The 17,236-nt window shown below is 34.9% G+C and overlaps 1 protein-coding gene across 8 annotated transcripts in view; it reads left to right on the forward strand.

The window, feature by feature from the left end:
* Positions 1-15,710, forward strand: part of PPFIA1 (PTPRF interacting protein alpha 1) — a 57,880-nt gene extending 42,170 nt beyond the window's left edge. For 3 of the 8 annotated variants that reach the window (XM_032188049.1, XM_032188051.1, XM_032188052.1), the window contains 11 exons: positions 2,998-3,079; positions 3,193-3,393; positions 4,198-4,260; positions 4,767-4,793; positions 6,514-6,689; positions 6,767-6,864; positions 8,578-8,753; positions 9,168-9,236; positions 11,722-11,887; positions 13,142-13,212; positions 14,239-15,710. In XM_032188049.1, the coding sequence (XP_032043940.1) occupies positions 2,998-3,079; positions 3,193-3,393; positions 4,198-4,260; positions 4,767-4,793; positions 6,514-6,689; positions 6,767-6,864; positions 8,578-8,753; positions 9,168-9,236; positions 11,722-11,887; positions 13,142-13,200 (1,117 nt within the window). In that variant the 3' untranslated portion in view covers positions 13,201-13,212; positions 14,239-15,710. The remainder of the gene's footprint in view (positions 1-2,997; positions 3,080-3,192; positions 3,394-4,197; positions 4,261-4,766; positions 4,794-6,513; positions 6,690-6,766; positions 6,865-8,577; positions 8,754-9,167; positions 9,237-11,721; positions 11,888-13,141; positions 13,213-14,238) is intronic. The other 5 variants (XM_032188053.1, XM_032188054.1, XM_032188055.1 and 2 more) reach the window with 2 other exon arrangements.
* The last annotated feature ends 1,526 nt before the right edge of the window (positions 15,711-17,236 follow it).

A 17,236-nucleotide genomic window follows, 5' to 3' on the forward strand; every position in this document is an offset into this window, starting at 1 on the left:
GTTGTGAAAGTGTGTTGCTGAAATACATCCAATGTCTTAATGCTAGTACAATGTCTTGTCTTAATTTGCATGGTGTGAATTTTTTGTAAGGAACATATTAAATCTTAGTTGGAATTAGTTTTAGAATTTGGGGTTTAAAAGTTGCTTAGGAATTGTTAATAGTCATGGCAAATCAATTTCAAGGTAGATGTATTTCTATAAAACTTGCTCTTTGCTTACTAAATGTATGTTGGCTTTAGTGTTCTGTCTATGCTGTTCATCTTTGAGCTGTACAGTGTTTGCAACTGTATTTGTGCTTTTCTGTGTACAACACAACAAACTTAATGCTGTGTTTATCAGAAAGGAAGGCTAGCCTAAGTTTAAGGTAACTCTCCTTAAAAGAAGCTATACAGTGGATGCCATGTAAAATTGGATGGTATGAAACAAAACTGGCATGTCAGTTGCAATCTGTACGCAGTCTGACTATGCATTGCTCAAACACAGTGAGTTTCTGGTGAAATCGGAAGGTAATTACTGGTAAAGTGCTGTTGGGGGGGAAAAACACAAACAAAACAGATGCATCACTTGTAAATACCAATAGCATCTACCTTTAAATCCTTCCCATGAAATGCCTTTGGCTGTCTTGAATTCTCAGTTTAATGACCTCCCATCAAAGTGAGTTTTTCTTCTTGTATGTGAACAAATTCAGCAAATAACATTCTACCTCATGGAAGCATTGCTTTTTGGATCTCTTGAATGATTTCTGCTTAAAGTTATCTTATAACCATTGTTTTATTTGTTATTTTTACACGTTTGCCTCCATCACATAACATTTGCCCTCCAGCAACACAACTGTTTTCTGCATATAGTGGTAACACCAAGTTTAAAGTTTGCATCGTAACATCATCTTCTGTTTTTGATACATTCTCTCTCCTGCTTATCCCCAAATCACTTACTGTTTCATGGTTAGCCTAAAGCGTGCAGAGAGGCCAATGAAACTACAACTCTCTGAACTACAGTGCCCCCAAACAGCTTTCTAAGCTGGGGGAAGGAGAGAGGCAGCACTCACGTGCCCTCCTGTTATCTTCAGGCTGCTTCAGTATATCTGCGCTCCTTTGTCACTAGTGCGCCTCCCTCACTGCATGGGCATGTTAGCGTACCAACCCAAAAGGAAGACAAACACCAGTTTTGAAGTTTAACTCCTCTGAAAAATCATTGTATTCCTTTCTGGCAAATACAGTATTAAACATTTTATTCTGTTCTTACCAAGCAGTATTTTACAGCATCTTTCTTATTTGAAGATTTAAAATAGAAAAATATGTTACTAGAGCCAGTACAAGTAATAAAGCAAAGCAGTGTGTTTAGGGCTAGTAATTTGTAAGATTAATTTCTGTGCTAGCAGAAATTAGCTGATCCTTTATTCTCACTTTAGCTATACGTGTATTTTTGAAATAAATGAATAATAGATATTAGCTTTTAGTCTTTTTTTTGTCAGTGAAATCTAGCTGTTGAGCTGCTAATTGCTGAACACTATTTCAATATTATTGGATCTTAAAATGGATCCATTTGGTTATTTATAACCAGCTATATGACAGTTCCTCCCTCCTTCCTCTTTCATTCCTGGGTAGCACATCTAATTGTGATGAAGTATTGGAAGGTTCTTCTAGAGTATTAGGAATTGATCAATATGCAGGTGAAGTGCTGTGTATTGATAAAACAGGTACTAGTATACTTATTACTTCATTGATTTGTGATATTTAATTAACCATCAATATAATGTGAGAATCCTAAGTCTGCTGCCATGTCTAGAAGACATAAATTTTGTTTTGCATTAACAGCAACAAAAGCTACTAGTCTATGATAATCTCATTTCAAGGTGCTTTGTGTCGTGGTTATAAAATGTGTAATTTTTAAATGTTTTATAATCTTAACTCTCCTCAGTGATACAGTTTGAGAGTCAGGGAGATTGTTTGTTTGATTTAAAGTGAGAAAATGATAAATACACAAAGGAAGATCCTGAATCTGTAGTTTTGCTCCTTGTCTTTTCAATTCTATACTTGCAAGCATGAATAAAAAAAAAAAAAAAAAAAAAACAGTAAAAACACTGTCCAGTTACATGGAGTTGTTTCTCTAAACTTCTGATGAGTGGAAACTAAACCAAGTACAATTGGCTTTCAAAGACAGCTTAAATATGCTTTTTTTCCAGACTTCATTTTTTTTTCTTTTTAAAGACAGATGTCTCCAAGCAGCATTGCATGCTATACATGCAACACTAGTTTTTGTCTGTTGGCTTATGAAACATATTTGGAAGCTATTTATAGGGATCTTGTGAGCTTCCATTGTTTCTGTAAGCTGAATTGTCAATATTAAACTTCAGTCTGTTCTGTTTCAGAATAGCAAAGGAAATGGTGTAATCTTAACGAGATCAAAGCTGAGTTTCAGTACATAGCCTTTCAGAATTTAATTGCTGACGTGTGGCTGTCTGAATACAATAGTTGTCTGAAGCTATGCCTGAAATTCTGACAGGCTTTCTGTTGCAGAGTGAAGTTTAGCAATTAAATAGTTTGTCTTGATTTCTAGCCTCAACATCTTAATGGATGGTACTACTTTTGTGGCACAGATATCTGATCTACTTGTACATTTCCACAGGTTTTGAATCTGCATGTTGAAGAATGGCTACTTTGGTTCAGTCTAACTTGCTGAGCAGAAAATGACAGCAGTTGAGAATCCTACTGACAAATAAGTCAGACACCTCCACTTTGTAGTGGCAGCGTTGGCCTGAGTGTCAGTAGCAGCTTCAGACATGGATCATTCTTTTGTTTCCTAGAGGCAAGATCTGGCATCTCTGCCACACAGACGTTTCCTGTCTGGTTCAGCTTACATCACTACATAGTCCTTGTCTATTTTCTGTGCCTGCGTTAGCAGTTAGATTGTTGTACCTGTATGGCTTTTGATCATAGTGTTTAAATTGGCATCTACACTAGTTTCTTTGTTATTAATAAATATTTTTTATTGTAGACATGAGCTGCTTGAGGAAGCCAGAAGACAAGGCCTACCTTTTGCACAGTGGGATGGACCCACAGTGGTTGTGTGGTTGGAGGTAAGTGGTCCCTCCAGAATAAATGATAATGATTGTACAGATGTTTAAGGAAGCTAATATTTTGGGGCTAGAAGTGTTTCCCAGATCTGATTACTTCCTTTTTTGTGTTTCAGCTGTGGGTAGGAATGCCAGCCTGGTATGTGGCTGCTTGCCGAGCAAATGTGAAAAGTGGTGCTATCATGTCAGCCTTGTCTGATACGGAAATACAGCGTGAAATTGGAATCAGTAATCCTCTGCATAGGCTGAAGCTGAGGCTGGCCATTCAAGAGATCATGTCATTAACAAGTCCATCTGCCCCTCCCACCTCAAGGACGGTAAGGAAAATGATCCAGCATTTGACATCTTTTAGGACCATTGGAATGCTAAAAAATAAAATAAAATAAAAAATCTACCATAAGTATGTAACCAAAAGGATTTGAACCTTAGTATTTAAGAATGTTTCTAACTTTTCTGGAAATTAAATGAAGTAACAACTGCATTTTCCTTAAGAGCAGTTCATATCAGCGTAAGTACATAATCCAAAATACCTAAAGTACGTGCTATTTACTTCTGCTTTTGGCCTCAAAGATTTATAATACACATGAGGTATACATGTATGTAGAGAAACTTGTAAAATAGTTGGAGGCCTTTTCAATTCATGAATGCAAGACCATTAATTCCAACCAATGATTCAAACTACATAAAGTAGGAGTCCAGCTGCTCATATGTACTATAATACAGTTAGACAATTCAAGGTAGTATAAGTTCTGTCTTACGAGTCTATCTGTTCTACAATCTAAAGTTATTTTGGGGATTCCTGGGATTATGTTCTAGACTACAGATGTGGTTTTTGGGTTAGAGCATGGTCAAGTGTTTGTTCACTAGTTACATCAGTGAAAGTTATTTATCACATTCAATTTTGTTAATATTTTTGAAGAACAGTGATCTATGCTAATAGAATAAAAGCCTATGCCATCACGTTAGATAGATATACCTATACTTAAAGACTCCAGAAACCATTGCTTTTGCCCATGCCTGCTCCTTATGTGTACCAATTGCTTATATGTTCTGCAACCTTTCCTCTTTGTTACTGCTTTCCTTTCATTGGATGTGATTGGTTCACTGTGGGGTCATATTAGACCACGGGAAATGTCTGGGTAACACATGAAGAAATGGAAAATCTTACAGCCACACAACAAACGGTTAGTTTACGGTGTTGCCACTTCTGTTCCTTAGAGTGCTTTTCTCACTTTTTGAACTACCAAATTGAGGATCATTTGGTCTTTTTTCTATCTTTTCTAAAAATTAATGCAGTAAAGTTCTGTGTTATGACTTCTTCTAATCATTAACCTTGTAACCTGCATCTTGACATTTTTTTCAGAAGGGGAAAAACAGTTTTAAGACTAAAAAAAAAAATAATCAATTCCCTAATCTGAAAAAGGGAACTCTGATTTCCTTTAATGGGCAAATTGATTTATTTGTGCAGAAATTTCTTCTCTCCGGGAAAAGTTAATCAGTAGATGGGTTTTCCAAATTCTTATGGAAGAATTGGTGTCTTGTATAATTTTCACAATGCATGATGCTTGCACTATGTAGATTTGTCTGTATGCAGTAGACTTAGAGTTTGCAGTGCATCTTTAACTTTGATCTCATTACTAAACTTAAGTACTAATACATGTGTTCTTTTGCTTTTCTAACCACGTAACAGGAAGATGAGGAGGGAAGCTGGGCTCAGGTTGGAAACTTTATTATTATAGATCATATGTAAACTGTCACGATAATTACAGCATGAAAAAAAATCTTTCTTTCATTGTTTGTTTTAGTGACTCTTGGTGTGGCTTGGACTGGGAGAAGGGGGAACTACGTGTTTTTATAGTATATACTTAGGAGAGACTTTTAGGTTACTTAGAAGCTTCAGTGTTTTCTAGTGCTTCCAAGATTTGGTGGTTAATTGTGGAAAATTTGTGAAATGCCTTGTTACACTGTGGATCCCAAAAGTTATGCATGAAGTTTTTTTTGATAGGTCTGTTAGGGGAAGAATATTCAGAAGGCTTCGTTATCGTTAGCTTTCCAAAATATTTGTTCTCAAGCTTATGAATGTCCAAAATAAAGTTGCTCATTCTTAATGAGCATTGTAGTATTCTGTATATTTAACATACTAGATCAAATTAAAATAATGTAATGATGTAAAGACTGGAATGTTTTGGTGGGGGATGGAAGCCAGAAGTCCTGCAAGAGTATCAGTCGTGCAGAAAGTCTCTGCTCAGCCTGGCCACCATCATAGGTGTACTGCATACTGAGCCTAGATAGATAAGTAGATTTCTGTGCACTAATTCTTTAATCCTCCTTGATTGTTTTCCCTTAGGGTGGTGACAAATCCTAATTGTATTTTCAGGATTGAGATAGTTCAGTATTTTATATGGAGATGTAAACAAAACTTGGGATTTCCCTGTGACCCGTATCTTTGGATGGTATAGTCTCTTCTCGCTTGGCTGCCCTCCAGCTTAAACCTGTTTAAGTCCCATTAACTACTTCTCAAATACTCATTTGCAGGTTGTCAATGATAACCCATAGCTTACCTCCCTATTAGAAGAATAGCATGATCTTTCAGTCAGCTACCTAGTAATGGCTTGAAGAAATGCATTTCTATGTGGCCTTGCCTCTTTCTAGAACATGCTGTCATTACTCCAGAGAAGAAATACAACTTTAGACTTGCACAGTGAAAATGAATTATTACCCTCAACTTTTGAAAAAAGAGAGCTGTTACTTTTTGTTGCTTAAGGAATGATTGGATGCATAGTTATAAATTCTCTTCTTTTTAGAAATTTCCTACAAAAAAAAAAAACAACAACACAAAAACAAAACAAAAAAAAAACTTGGTGATTTACAGGTCAGACATGCAGGGGGAGGGAAGGAAGTCTTTTTTTGGTTAAGGGCTAGCAATTATAATTCTTGGTTCTACAATAGTGAGCTTTTTCCACTTTTTCTTATGATTGGGATCAGTTTCTGAAAATGGTTAAGAGTATTAACCCACTGCCCCGCTGCAGTTATTTTTTAGATATCTTGTATTTTTGTGCTTAAAAAATATCTCCCAAATTTTCAAGAGATACAGTATTTTCAGCATCTTAACAAAATGAAGTTCTTTGGCTCTTGCTACCTAAAACAGTATATCTTAGTCTTTTATGATTTTATTAGATTTTAATTTTTTCATACTCTTTAACGTGAAATACATTAGGGCAGTTTTTTACTGATCTGATATGAACTTGGTTTTCTTCATGAGGGTGACTTCTTCAAAGACATACACATACTATTTGATATTTTTGATCTGTTTATCTTTACAGGCTGAAAGTTCCATAGGTATTGTTTTATCTTTTTCTTTAAAATATGTTATCTAAAAAAACCTTTTCTCTTTATTTCTCATTTTAATAAGCTTATTACTTAATTTTTAAAAACAGACGTTAGCATATGGTGATATGAACCATGAGTGGATTGGCAATGAATGGCTCCCAAGTCTGGGGCTCCCTCAATATCGCAGCTATTTCATGGAATGTCTTGTTGATGCTCGAATGCTGGATCATTTAACTAAAAAAGATCTACGTGGACAACTTAAAATGGTGGACAGTTTTCACAGGTAAATAGATTTAATATGGAGACTAATCTTACAGCAAATATTTGTTACCTCTAAATATCTTTTTCTTCTCTAAACAGAAACAGTTTTCAGTGTGGAATTATGTGCCTACGAAGACTGAACTATGATCGAAAAGAACTTGAAAGAAAAAGAGAAGAAAGTCAAGCTGAAATTAAAGGTTAATGATTTTGCCTTAACCTCAGTCTGAATCCTACCTGTTTTCACTGATCTACCACAAAAACGTGTTTAAAATAAAAAGAACATTGGAGGGAGAAATCATAAAATATCTGTGTTAAACAGGAGATATATGGGTCCTGAATGGTGAATCAGGAAATATATCATTAATGTATTCACTCGTGCAGGGAGATGATACAAATTTAGGCATTTTTTAAACTTAATACTTAATACTTAATAAAACTTAAGTTTGAGCCACAACTAAACATTGTAGTACAATGAGAATTTCGAACATTTTTTGTGTTGACTTAACTTTTCACCTACATAGCTTCATTGTTGCTTGTGGTTGGTAATTTTTATTAACTAACACTTTATCAAAAAAAAAAAAAAAAAAATCCAGGTGACGTAAGTGTTTATATTTTGACATTCATGGTGAGTGTTAAACAAGAGAGGAGGCAATGAAGAAGCAAATTGGGAATTCAAAGCGTTTTCCAAAACTTCACATACAAATTTTCTTCCCTGCCCAATATCGGAAGTGTTTTCTGACATCTTAGACTGAAACTTTAGGGTTATCACACATGAGATTTTGCTTGGAAGATTCTCTGCCCTTTGTTCCTCTTTCCTCTTAAAGTGCTCATACCTTTTGGTTGTTGTCTTAATGAACTGATTGCACCTGGAAATGTTCCCAGGAATTGCAGCTAACTGGCATGAAACAAGCCTGTGTGGAGGCTGATAAGCTTTTTTAGCCTCCTTAAATGGTATAAAATGGTATAGCTGCATCCATTTCCTATAGGGAGCTGCTTCTGTAACATTTAACTCTTGAATTGCTCCTCAGAATTGTTTGGGAACAATGCTCACTGACACAGATCAGAAGCAACGTGTTTCAGGATTATAACAGTTCAGTTGGTATAGGTAAAAATATAGTATAAAAAAAAACAAAACACAAAAACAACACAGCACCTACTAATAAGAACATAATTTTTGTTTGAATATTGGTATTTAAAAAGTGTTTGCTACTTCATAGATGAGCTTATGTTGATCTTTGAACTGTTATTGTATGAAATGCCTTCAAGCAAATTTCAAATACGTTTACTTTCCACTTCAAAATTATGATTGCAGAAAATTGTAGTAGTGTACATAAGCCTATATTATTAAATTGGATGTTGTCAAAACTAAAAGGTAGATAAAAATTATAAAGCACTGTAGTATAGCTTTCTGTTCAAATTCAGTAGGAATTGTATCAAACTGTTAACAGGATTTTTCTGTTGAGTAGGAAAAAACCACAAAATATTTAGTCTGTTGTGAGTAACAAACCCTTAAGAATGACAGTGTACAATAAAAGATCTTGGACAATTCCCACCTGCATGAACAGTATTCCCTGCTTCACTTGCCTCAAAACTAGCATGACAGGAAACTCCCTCTGTAGGCAGAGAGGAGATTGAGCAAGAAGCAGTACTTACGGCTGCAATGAAAACTGCTGTATGGAAGGGATCCAACACAGAGTGTTTGGGGTGTAAGTGTGGAGTTTTGTTTCCAATTCAGACTATCTCATGCACTCCAAAATTGCGGGGGAGATTAGTTCATGATGTTAAGTGTTAAATTACAGAATTCTTTGAGGGCTACTGTTTAGCAGAATACAGATCAAGAAAGGACTGCTTTTTTTTTTTCCAGAAAAGTTACATTATATAAACAGGAAACTTTTTTTTTTACTTCCTAGATGTCCTTGTCTGGAGCAACGAGAGAATGATTCGTTGGGTATTGTCCATTGGTCTTAAGGAATATGCGAATAACCTTGTAGAGAGTGGAGTTCATGGTGCACTTGTGGCCTTAGATGAAACATTTGATTACAATGCATTAGCTCTCTTATTACAAATACCCACTCAGAACACACAGGTACGGAAAAATCGCTTTTATGGTTGATGGTTAAGATTGCAAGTGACTATTTCTCAGATAAGTGAGAAAATCATATAACTGTGCTTTACTTAGTATTTTCTGCTTACTAACTTCTAGTTATTATATTTGCTTGAACAAACAATATTTTTTGTATCTTTTCCTCATAGCCCATCTTCACATTAGTATAAAACTTAACCTTTTTTGTTTGCTAGTTTTTATTCTGAAATAACTCAATTTGAGCAAGAAATAAACGTCATGTCAGAAAGTTAAAATGTTGTAACTTCCCAAATACGAAGAATGTTCCTTAATCTGATTGGAAGGTCTTAAATGATTTAGGTTATATTACATATAAAAAATGAATACAGATTCACTAGCTTTTTAGCATTAATTTTTTTTTTTTACTGTGAACTTTAGGCCCGTGCTGTTCTGGAGAGGGAATTTAATAACCTTCTTGTTATGGGCACTGACAGAAGACTTGATGAAGTAAGTTATATGAGCTGTTGATTTGTCCTGTGGTCCTAGGAACTTTATCAGAACTGTGAAGTGAAAGAATTTAGCTTGACCCTTGTTAAGCTATTGACAGAGTTGTCACAGAAATCTTAACTTGAAACTTTTTATGGATTTCTGAATATGGCAGTGTTATGTATTTAGGTAAAATAACTCTGAATGTGAAAGTGTGAGGTGACATACAAGTTCTGTAGCTCATATGGTTAATGTCTTCTAGCAGCACACTTTTGGCTGAATCACTTTTTCTTCTGAAATGTGTGAAAATCAGTGACTAGTGTTGCATATGAATGAAGTATACTTCATAAAGCCACTGTATAGTTTATTTCAATCCTTTGTTATAAAAAATAGTATTTCAAATAATTTTGAGTGTATTTCATAAAAGCTCGCCTTATTATTTGTTAATACTGGTATAGCATGATCAACAGAAATACATGTTCATCAAAGTTTTTATTTTATTTTATATTATATTATTTTTTATCAAGTAATCCTTGATTTTTTGGGGTGTATAAACTTCATTCAAACATAGCAAATAGAAAGCTGTAACAAACTAGGTGTGAGATTCTGCACTAGCATGGCCTGACAAGTACTATGTGCAGTTTTGAACACCACAATATAAGGACATAAAATTATTAGAGAGTATCTAAAGGAAGGCAACAAAGGTGACGGGGGCAAGATATATGTTCTTTGGTTTGTTCAGCCTGGGAGAGAGGAGACTGAGGGGAGGCCTCATGGCAGCCTGTAGCTTCCTCATGAGGGGAGTGGAGGGGCAGGTGCTGAGCTCTGCTCTCTGGGAACAGCAACAGGTAATGTTTGGGCAGCTCCAGGGAATGGCATGGAGCTGCCACTAGGAAAAATTTCTTCACTGCGAGGGTGGTTGGGCAGTGGAACAGGCTCTCCAGGGAAGTGGTCACAGCAGCAAGTCTGCCAGAGTTCAAGAAGCGTTTGGACAACACTCTCAGCCTTATGGTTTGTTTCTTTGGGGGGGGATGGTCCTGTATGTTGGACTCTATGATCCTTGTGGGTCCTTTCCAACTCAGGATATACTATGGTTCTGTGACTTTTGTAGTCCCTGTGAACCTGTAGCATTAGTGCAGGAGTGCATTAAGTCTTTTAATTTTTTAAAAAGCTTTTAAGGTGCTCTGTGATGTAATTCAGTGAACAGTTGCAAGCTAGTATTACTTCGACAAGTGAGTCTGAACTCTGTACTACCTCTTCCTCTGTGCTAATGGGAATTTTTGTGGTAGTACATATAGGAAGAACTGATTCAGATTATGACTAAGGTAGCAAAATAACTAACGTGGTTAACTATATCAGGAAACAACTCTATGATACGTGAGAAACATTCATGTTAGTATTAGGAAGAGGATAGAGGATGTGTGAGTGTTTGCTTAAACTGCTTTTGGATCTAGTAAGTGAAGTGTACACCAGTATGTTGCTGTGACAGGTCTTCATTTGTTTTGCCTTGTTCTTTTGCCTAATAGACTTGTTGCAGCCCTTTTGTGCTGCATCCTAACAGCTGTTCTTAGTATGATCTGTACTAAGGTTTTAATAATATCAAGAGAAAGCAGCTTGATAGTTATGAAAGTTACTTTTCTGTAGTGATGCAAGAGAAGGAGCTTTGAGGGAACAGGTGTTCTGCTCTGTGCATCATGAAGATCTCTACAAATAATGCAGATGCTTGTCTCTGAATTTTGATCCCAAAAGGGGACAAATTTAATGGAAAATAACATTAAAAGGATAGAATTGTTTCTAAAAGTGAAGCTGGCAAATGCAGGTGCACAGTGGATATTGTGTATTTACATTCACTGCAAAAGATATCTTTGGAAGCAGGATTTAAACCCTTGTATTTAAGGTGTAGTGTTGTATTTCTGAAAGACACAGATGTATGATTGGAAGAGAATGCAGTTGGGTAATTACAAGATAAGTACTCCTAAGTGCTTAGGCAAAACACTGAACAGCAATAAAGTATTTACTACATTTACATCTTTGTCCTCACTATCATTCTATCATTTCTTGTAATTTGTAACGTGAGATGTATCATCATTCCTGTAAGACAGAATTTAAAGTTAAAAACAATTGTTCAGCTTAAGCCTCTATGTTCCAGTGTTCCCAAAGCAGCTCCTGTGATCTGCTTCACTCCTCATATCACTCACTTATTCTTAGATGATATGACACTTACAGATTACCGCAAATCATGAAGTAAAAACATCTGAAGTACAAAAAGGTTTTCCTAGATGTGCCAAGCACATGAATTTCCATAGTTACTGAGGTGACATGCCTACACTCCAGCAAATGAGCATATATTGTTAAAAACAGAGACCTCTGCAGCTACTAGAGCTGAACTGTTCTGAAAACTAAGTCTTTCAGTCATGGCATATTTACTTACACTGTAAGTAATCCTTTTAATGTCAGTAACAATCCTAATGTTTTGAATTGCTAATGATGTTTATCAATTTAACAGGATGATGATAAGAGCTTTAGGCGAGCACCTTCATGGAGAAAGAAGTTTAGACCAAAGGACATAAGAGGTTTAGCTGCTGGATCAGCAGAGACTCTTCCTGCAAATTTCAGAGTTACAACCTCAATGTCTTCACCCTCTATGCAGCCAAAGAAGATGCAGATTGATGGTATTGACTTTGTATTATTTTAAGCATGATGCACTTTTTTTGCTTGAAATTACAGAGAAATTAAGTTCCAATTGCCTCTTGCTCCATAAAAGCATCTGCCTTGTGCATGATTGTATATGTAACACTGTTTAACCGTTGGGTGCTTTATAATTCCAGGGAACTGAACTAGATAGAGAGTTACTTTTTGCTTCATTGGAACAACAATGAGAATTATATTTATTTTTTTATTAAGCTAGGGGAACAAAATGACGTTTTAATAGAAGTCTTGTAGTAACATTGTGCACAATTTCTAATTAGTAGCAATTAGACCTATGTAAGTCCCAAGTCTGAAATGCAGTAAAATACATTTAGCAAAGGGTATAAATAAACACACAGGTAATTTTGTGAATATTACAACTAGAGTAAAATGTGCACTTTTCTTACAGTGGTCATTTAACTGAGTGTGTTTGAAACCACTGTTTAATTCAGTTCTTAGAATGATGTATATGTATATGGGTACCCCCATACTTAAAAGGAAAAAAAAACCTTAACCCCCCTTCAAAAAAAAAAAAAAAAAAAAGGAAAGAAAACATCACAAAAGTCCTTGGAAATGAAAGTTGATCAAGTGCTGCATGAATTATCTTGTCAGTTTTAAAGCAGTCTCCTGGGTAGCAGGAGAATAAACTTCCACTCATTTATTTATTTACTTTTTTTTTTTTTTTTTTACAAACTACAAGTAAAAATGAATAGAAAATGCATTTAATTAGAATAGGCAGGATGAGAATTTGTTCATAAGCTCAGTTGTCTCAAGTTCTGAAAAGTATATTTGAGTAAAGCTCAAAGAAGCAACCTTTGCACCTTATATGACTGTCTAAAATGTGAGTTGCTGTATATTTTAAATATTTTCACGAGCACAAAATATATTCCAGAATTCATGTGAAAAAATATGTAAAATAAGTTAAATCTTCTGTGTGTAAAAGCCCTTCCTTTTTTTTTTTTTTTTTTTTTTTACTGTATTAAAATACGTATATAAATTAGAAAACAAATTACTTTTGCACAGTTTGTGTGCTAGTTCACATGCAGGTTTTTTAGGAAACTTTTTGTTAGCCACTGAAAACAGAAGTGGTTAATGTATAAACTGTACAATAAACAGCTTTTCTAACTTGTAACCTTAGACTTGAGTGAGCATAATAGCTGTAGTCACACTGCTGTGTTTTTTTTGAAAACTAACATGCATGCTGTGTTCTGCATGTCTTCCCATGCTTCTCGGAATAGGCAGTGTATCAGGAACACAAAGATTGGATTCTGCTACAGTAAGGACCTACTCCTGTTAAAGCCTTCTCCTGGTGAGTAAAGTGGATAGGTATAATAGTAAAGCAGCTATTTATGTAGTAAAATGTCAGGTGTTTTAGCAGAATGAATTTACATGCTTACAAAATCCTTTTGAGTTTGAAGGGTAGATTGTTATATTCAAAATCCACAGCTGTTCTTACAAAGGCGACTGAGTTTTGGTATTTACTTCTGTAAGTTACTGTATTTAAAGTGTTTTCTAAACAGCCTCAGAAAGGACACATACTAAGTAACTGTAGAAAGTGTTGAAATCAAAAGTTGGATGAAACAAGTAGTGGAAGTGGGGAGAAGGGAAAAAGAAATAAATTAGGGATACAAAGGAAAGAAAATAGTGTGTGACATTGCAGTTTAGATTATTTCAGTCTTTAAGTTTTATTATCTTTGTTTTCTAAGGGTTAATCGCATAGCTTTCTAGTTCTTGGATTTTTCCATACCATTGGGATTACTTAGTTTTGTTGGATTTAGCTACCTGAAGTCTAAAATTTGGGTACCTGTGGAGCAGTGCCAACAATAAAAGACAGCTTGATAACACAAGGGAATTTAACATTTGTTAATATGCTTTTCTTCAAATCCTGAACCTTTTCACACAAGTTTTAGCTCTAAAGAGTTCTTATGTATAAAATATTGATGAGGGAAACTTAACACAACTCAGAATGTGTGGATCTGTCACTTAAGGGGCCATCTTGAAATCTTTTTAGTTTAAAACATCAAAATTTTGAGTATTCCCCCCCCACACTTGCCACTACTTATCCTCACTGTTTCAGAATTTTCTGTAGTCAGGTGACCTAGGATGAAAATCTAGGAAGTGAAAATATGTGACTTCGTGTGCTTTACTTTGTAACTGAAATTTCAAGAAAGCAATAGAACTGTATACGTTATGGCATGGCAATAATTTGATGCATGACTGCTACATAACTGAATTGTTTGTGAGGAACTTGGAAGGAAATCTGTTTCAAGAAATTGCTAATGGTTTTTTTTTTGCTTTTGTTCTTTTTTTTTTTTTTTTTTTTTTTTTTTTACAGTTTACCCACACTATTTCTACCGGTGATATGCAGCATTTTGAACATTTGGAAACCGTAACCTGTTAATACTTGTTAAATGGACACTTTGAGATATTTTATTACAGAGTTTTTAATTAGCAAATAAATTCATGAGTACTATAGAGAAAATATTTTAGAATCTAAATGTTTCTTATATTTATGTGACTTCTCATTTATATAGTTACTTACTTTTTTCTGTTTCTATTCAGTCTACAAATCAAGTCATTGCTGATTTTTATTCTAATTTTAGTCTTTCCAACTGAATGTACTGTAATGCTTGTATGTATATGTCCCTATAAATAATATAGGGTTTTTGTAAATTATGCGGTTACTGTAATTATCATTGTTTTTTAATAATGAAACTGAAGGTGAAAAGGATTTTAATACCTTTGTACAAGTATCATGACACCAAGCAGTATATATTTCGTCTTTTGAAATGTTAGCTAGACCTGAAAACAAGTCCAGCTTTTTTTCAGACAAGTATATGTTGTCATAGAAGGTATGGTACATATTTGTTCTTCTTTTTGGAACTGTACCTTTCCACAAAGAGGAATCGTCAAGCAGTGGAAATTTGTCTTTAATTAAAATATAACTTGTTTTAAAAGCTGGGAAGAACTAGAACATTATGGAACACATTTTAGAAGTGATTGACTCGGTCATAACTCTGTCTCTGCTGTATTTGTATAGCATATCTTCACAGTGACTGAAAACAAGCCATAAGCCAAGAACGGTTTTTCCTTAACTGAGGAGGATAGACTTCGTAATAATTCCTGGTCTTAATCCACAGGCCACAGAGAGAGTTTTTGTCCTAGGTCTTTTTGACTGAAAACACTTGTGGAAAGATGCTGGTAAAACTAGTTTTAACGGACCAATCGTGAAGCACTGCGGTCTCATGTCAAATGACTAGTGAAAGATGAAGGTACAATGTGCTGAAAACTAAAGCAGTGCAGCTCCTAATAAAGGCCTTACTTTTCTTATGTAAGTCATCTTTTGTGTTTTGTAAACTTGTTCTAAAGAGTTGTCTGGATTTCAATTTGGATGGTTGTAGCCATTTTGGACTGTATGAGTAGAAAAATGTATCTGACACTTGTAAATGGCACATTAAAAAGCCAGCAAGAATCCGTTCAGATGGTGCATTATTTATTATGCAACAATATATATAGCATGTCTTTTTTCTTATTTTGTTTTCCACTTTTAACTTGCTTGTAAAACAATTTCATTGTTACTGTTCTGTTTTTCTATTAATCTTTTGTGTATTTTCAGATTATGTAACAATATGTACAGTCTACTTTTGAACTATTTTTATCACAGTATTATTTATTGCTTTCTTTCAATAAAGTACTGATGCATTTTCCACTGCCAATAAAACACTATTGAAAAGCTAAAATCAAATTGTATGCAGGCAGATACTTTTGCGGTGAGTGGATATTTGTCAATAAAGCATCTTAATGATTCTTTGCTGCCCTGTAGGTCTTGTTTCAAATGATAATTTTGCTCTTCTCCAGTGGAAAAATGTTACATTAGAAGGGACGTTTTCTTCAGAGTTGTTCAAGTTGTTGTCATCAGTTTTTTGAAAAACAATTTTCAGAAGAAAAATGCTTTATTGCCTACTTCTAGTAGTTAGAGCTATGGTTTACCTTTCCTCCCTCCCCCCCGCAATCTATCATACAACATTAGTGTATTTTGATCCATGTGAAGAAGATTGAAGTGCTGTTCTATATAGTAGCTTTGTTAATAAAATGATATTGACAGTAGAGATATTTGGGGAGTCTAGGGAACCAGTGAGAAATTGGGTCATAACAGGACTGCTTATTTCAATTTAAATATATTGTAAAATGTTTCTTGTGTAGATGAGGAGACAGAAGAGTAAACTTGCTTAGTCATTGAAGCACATTTCATCATGTCCTCTAGATTCACAGCAGGATGTGGAATGCACGGAATGGAGAGAGTGTGATCAATGCTTTAAACGTTCAATAATGCATCTTTGTCTAGCTTTTCTATATATGTCACTGTCTGATAATTTGCAGTCCCTTACATTCTCAGAAAAAAATCTGTATAGAAAAAGATAAAATGAAAGTGCAGAAGGAAATGTTGACTCACTGTTAGCTGAACTTCATCATTTAGCAAAAAAATCACATCTCTGGTAGCTGATGTGATGGTAGGTGTTCAAAGTCATGTATTGTTGCTTCTCAAAAGTGAGAACAATGTGGTTTAGACTTGTAAAATGTGAAAAATAAGGTTATTATTGTAAGGCTGTAAAGCCCTGACTTATGGAATAATAGAATCAACATGAGAGCTAGAATAAATGAGCAAAGTAGAAAAAGTTTTCACAAAATAGTAAAACTGTTGGCTTCTTCCTGAGTTACACAGCAAAGCTATCACCATCCCCAAGAAACTTCTGTTTTCAATAACTCCTCCACTCCCCCCGCTCCCAAGGAAAAATGTTGCAAGTGTATGTGTAAAAGGCACATGGATAAGTTACAGTCATCTTTATTTAAAGCTTGGTTAAATGCAATTTTCTGTAAAATGACAAATGTCTTTAAAGGCTTCAGTTGTAAAGTGCTGTGAAAATGTTAGTATGTGTTTTGAAATGTGAGAACACTTTTTATCTGCAATAAAGAGATGATAGAATTATTTGAGAACTTTACACTTCCGATTTTTGCATGTTTAGAGGGCAGGTGATCTAAGATGTTAGGAGAAAAGTGATGCTTTAAGCTGTGCAGCATTAAAAGACAAGAAGTTGCTTTTGTGTTATATGGATAATGGTGATTTATCATGCCAGAACTTAAAGTGGGGTGCATGTGAAGTGATTCAAAGCAGCATTTGTGCTTGGCCTCTACCTACCTGTTCCTGAGAGGAATTTGTCCTGCTGTTGTTCTATCTTTAAAAGAGCATGACCCTTGCTATGAAACTTGCTGAAGCTAAGTATACTGAGGGGTTGGGGGGATGGAAACAGAAGTAATTTTCAGTTACTTAAACA

This window comes from Aythya fuligula, chromosome 5 (assembly GCF_009819795.1).
Source record: "Aythya fuligula isolate bAytFul2 chromosome 5, bAytFul2.pri, whole genome shotgun sequence".
NCBI classification, from domain to species: domain Eukaryota; kingdom Metazoa; phylum Chordata; class Aves; order Anseriformes; family Anatidae; genus Aythya; species Aythya fuligula.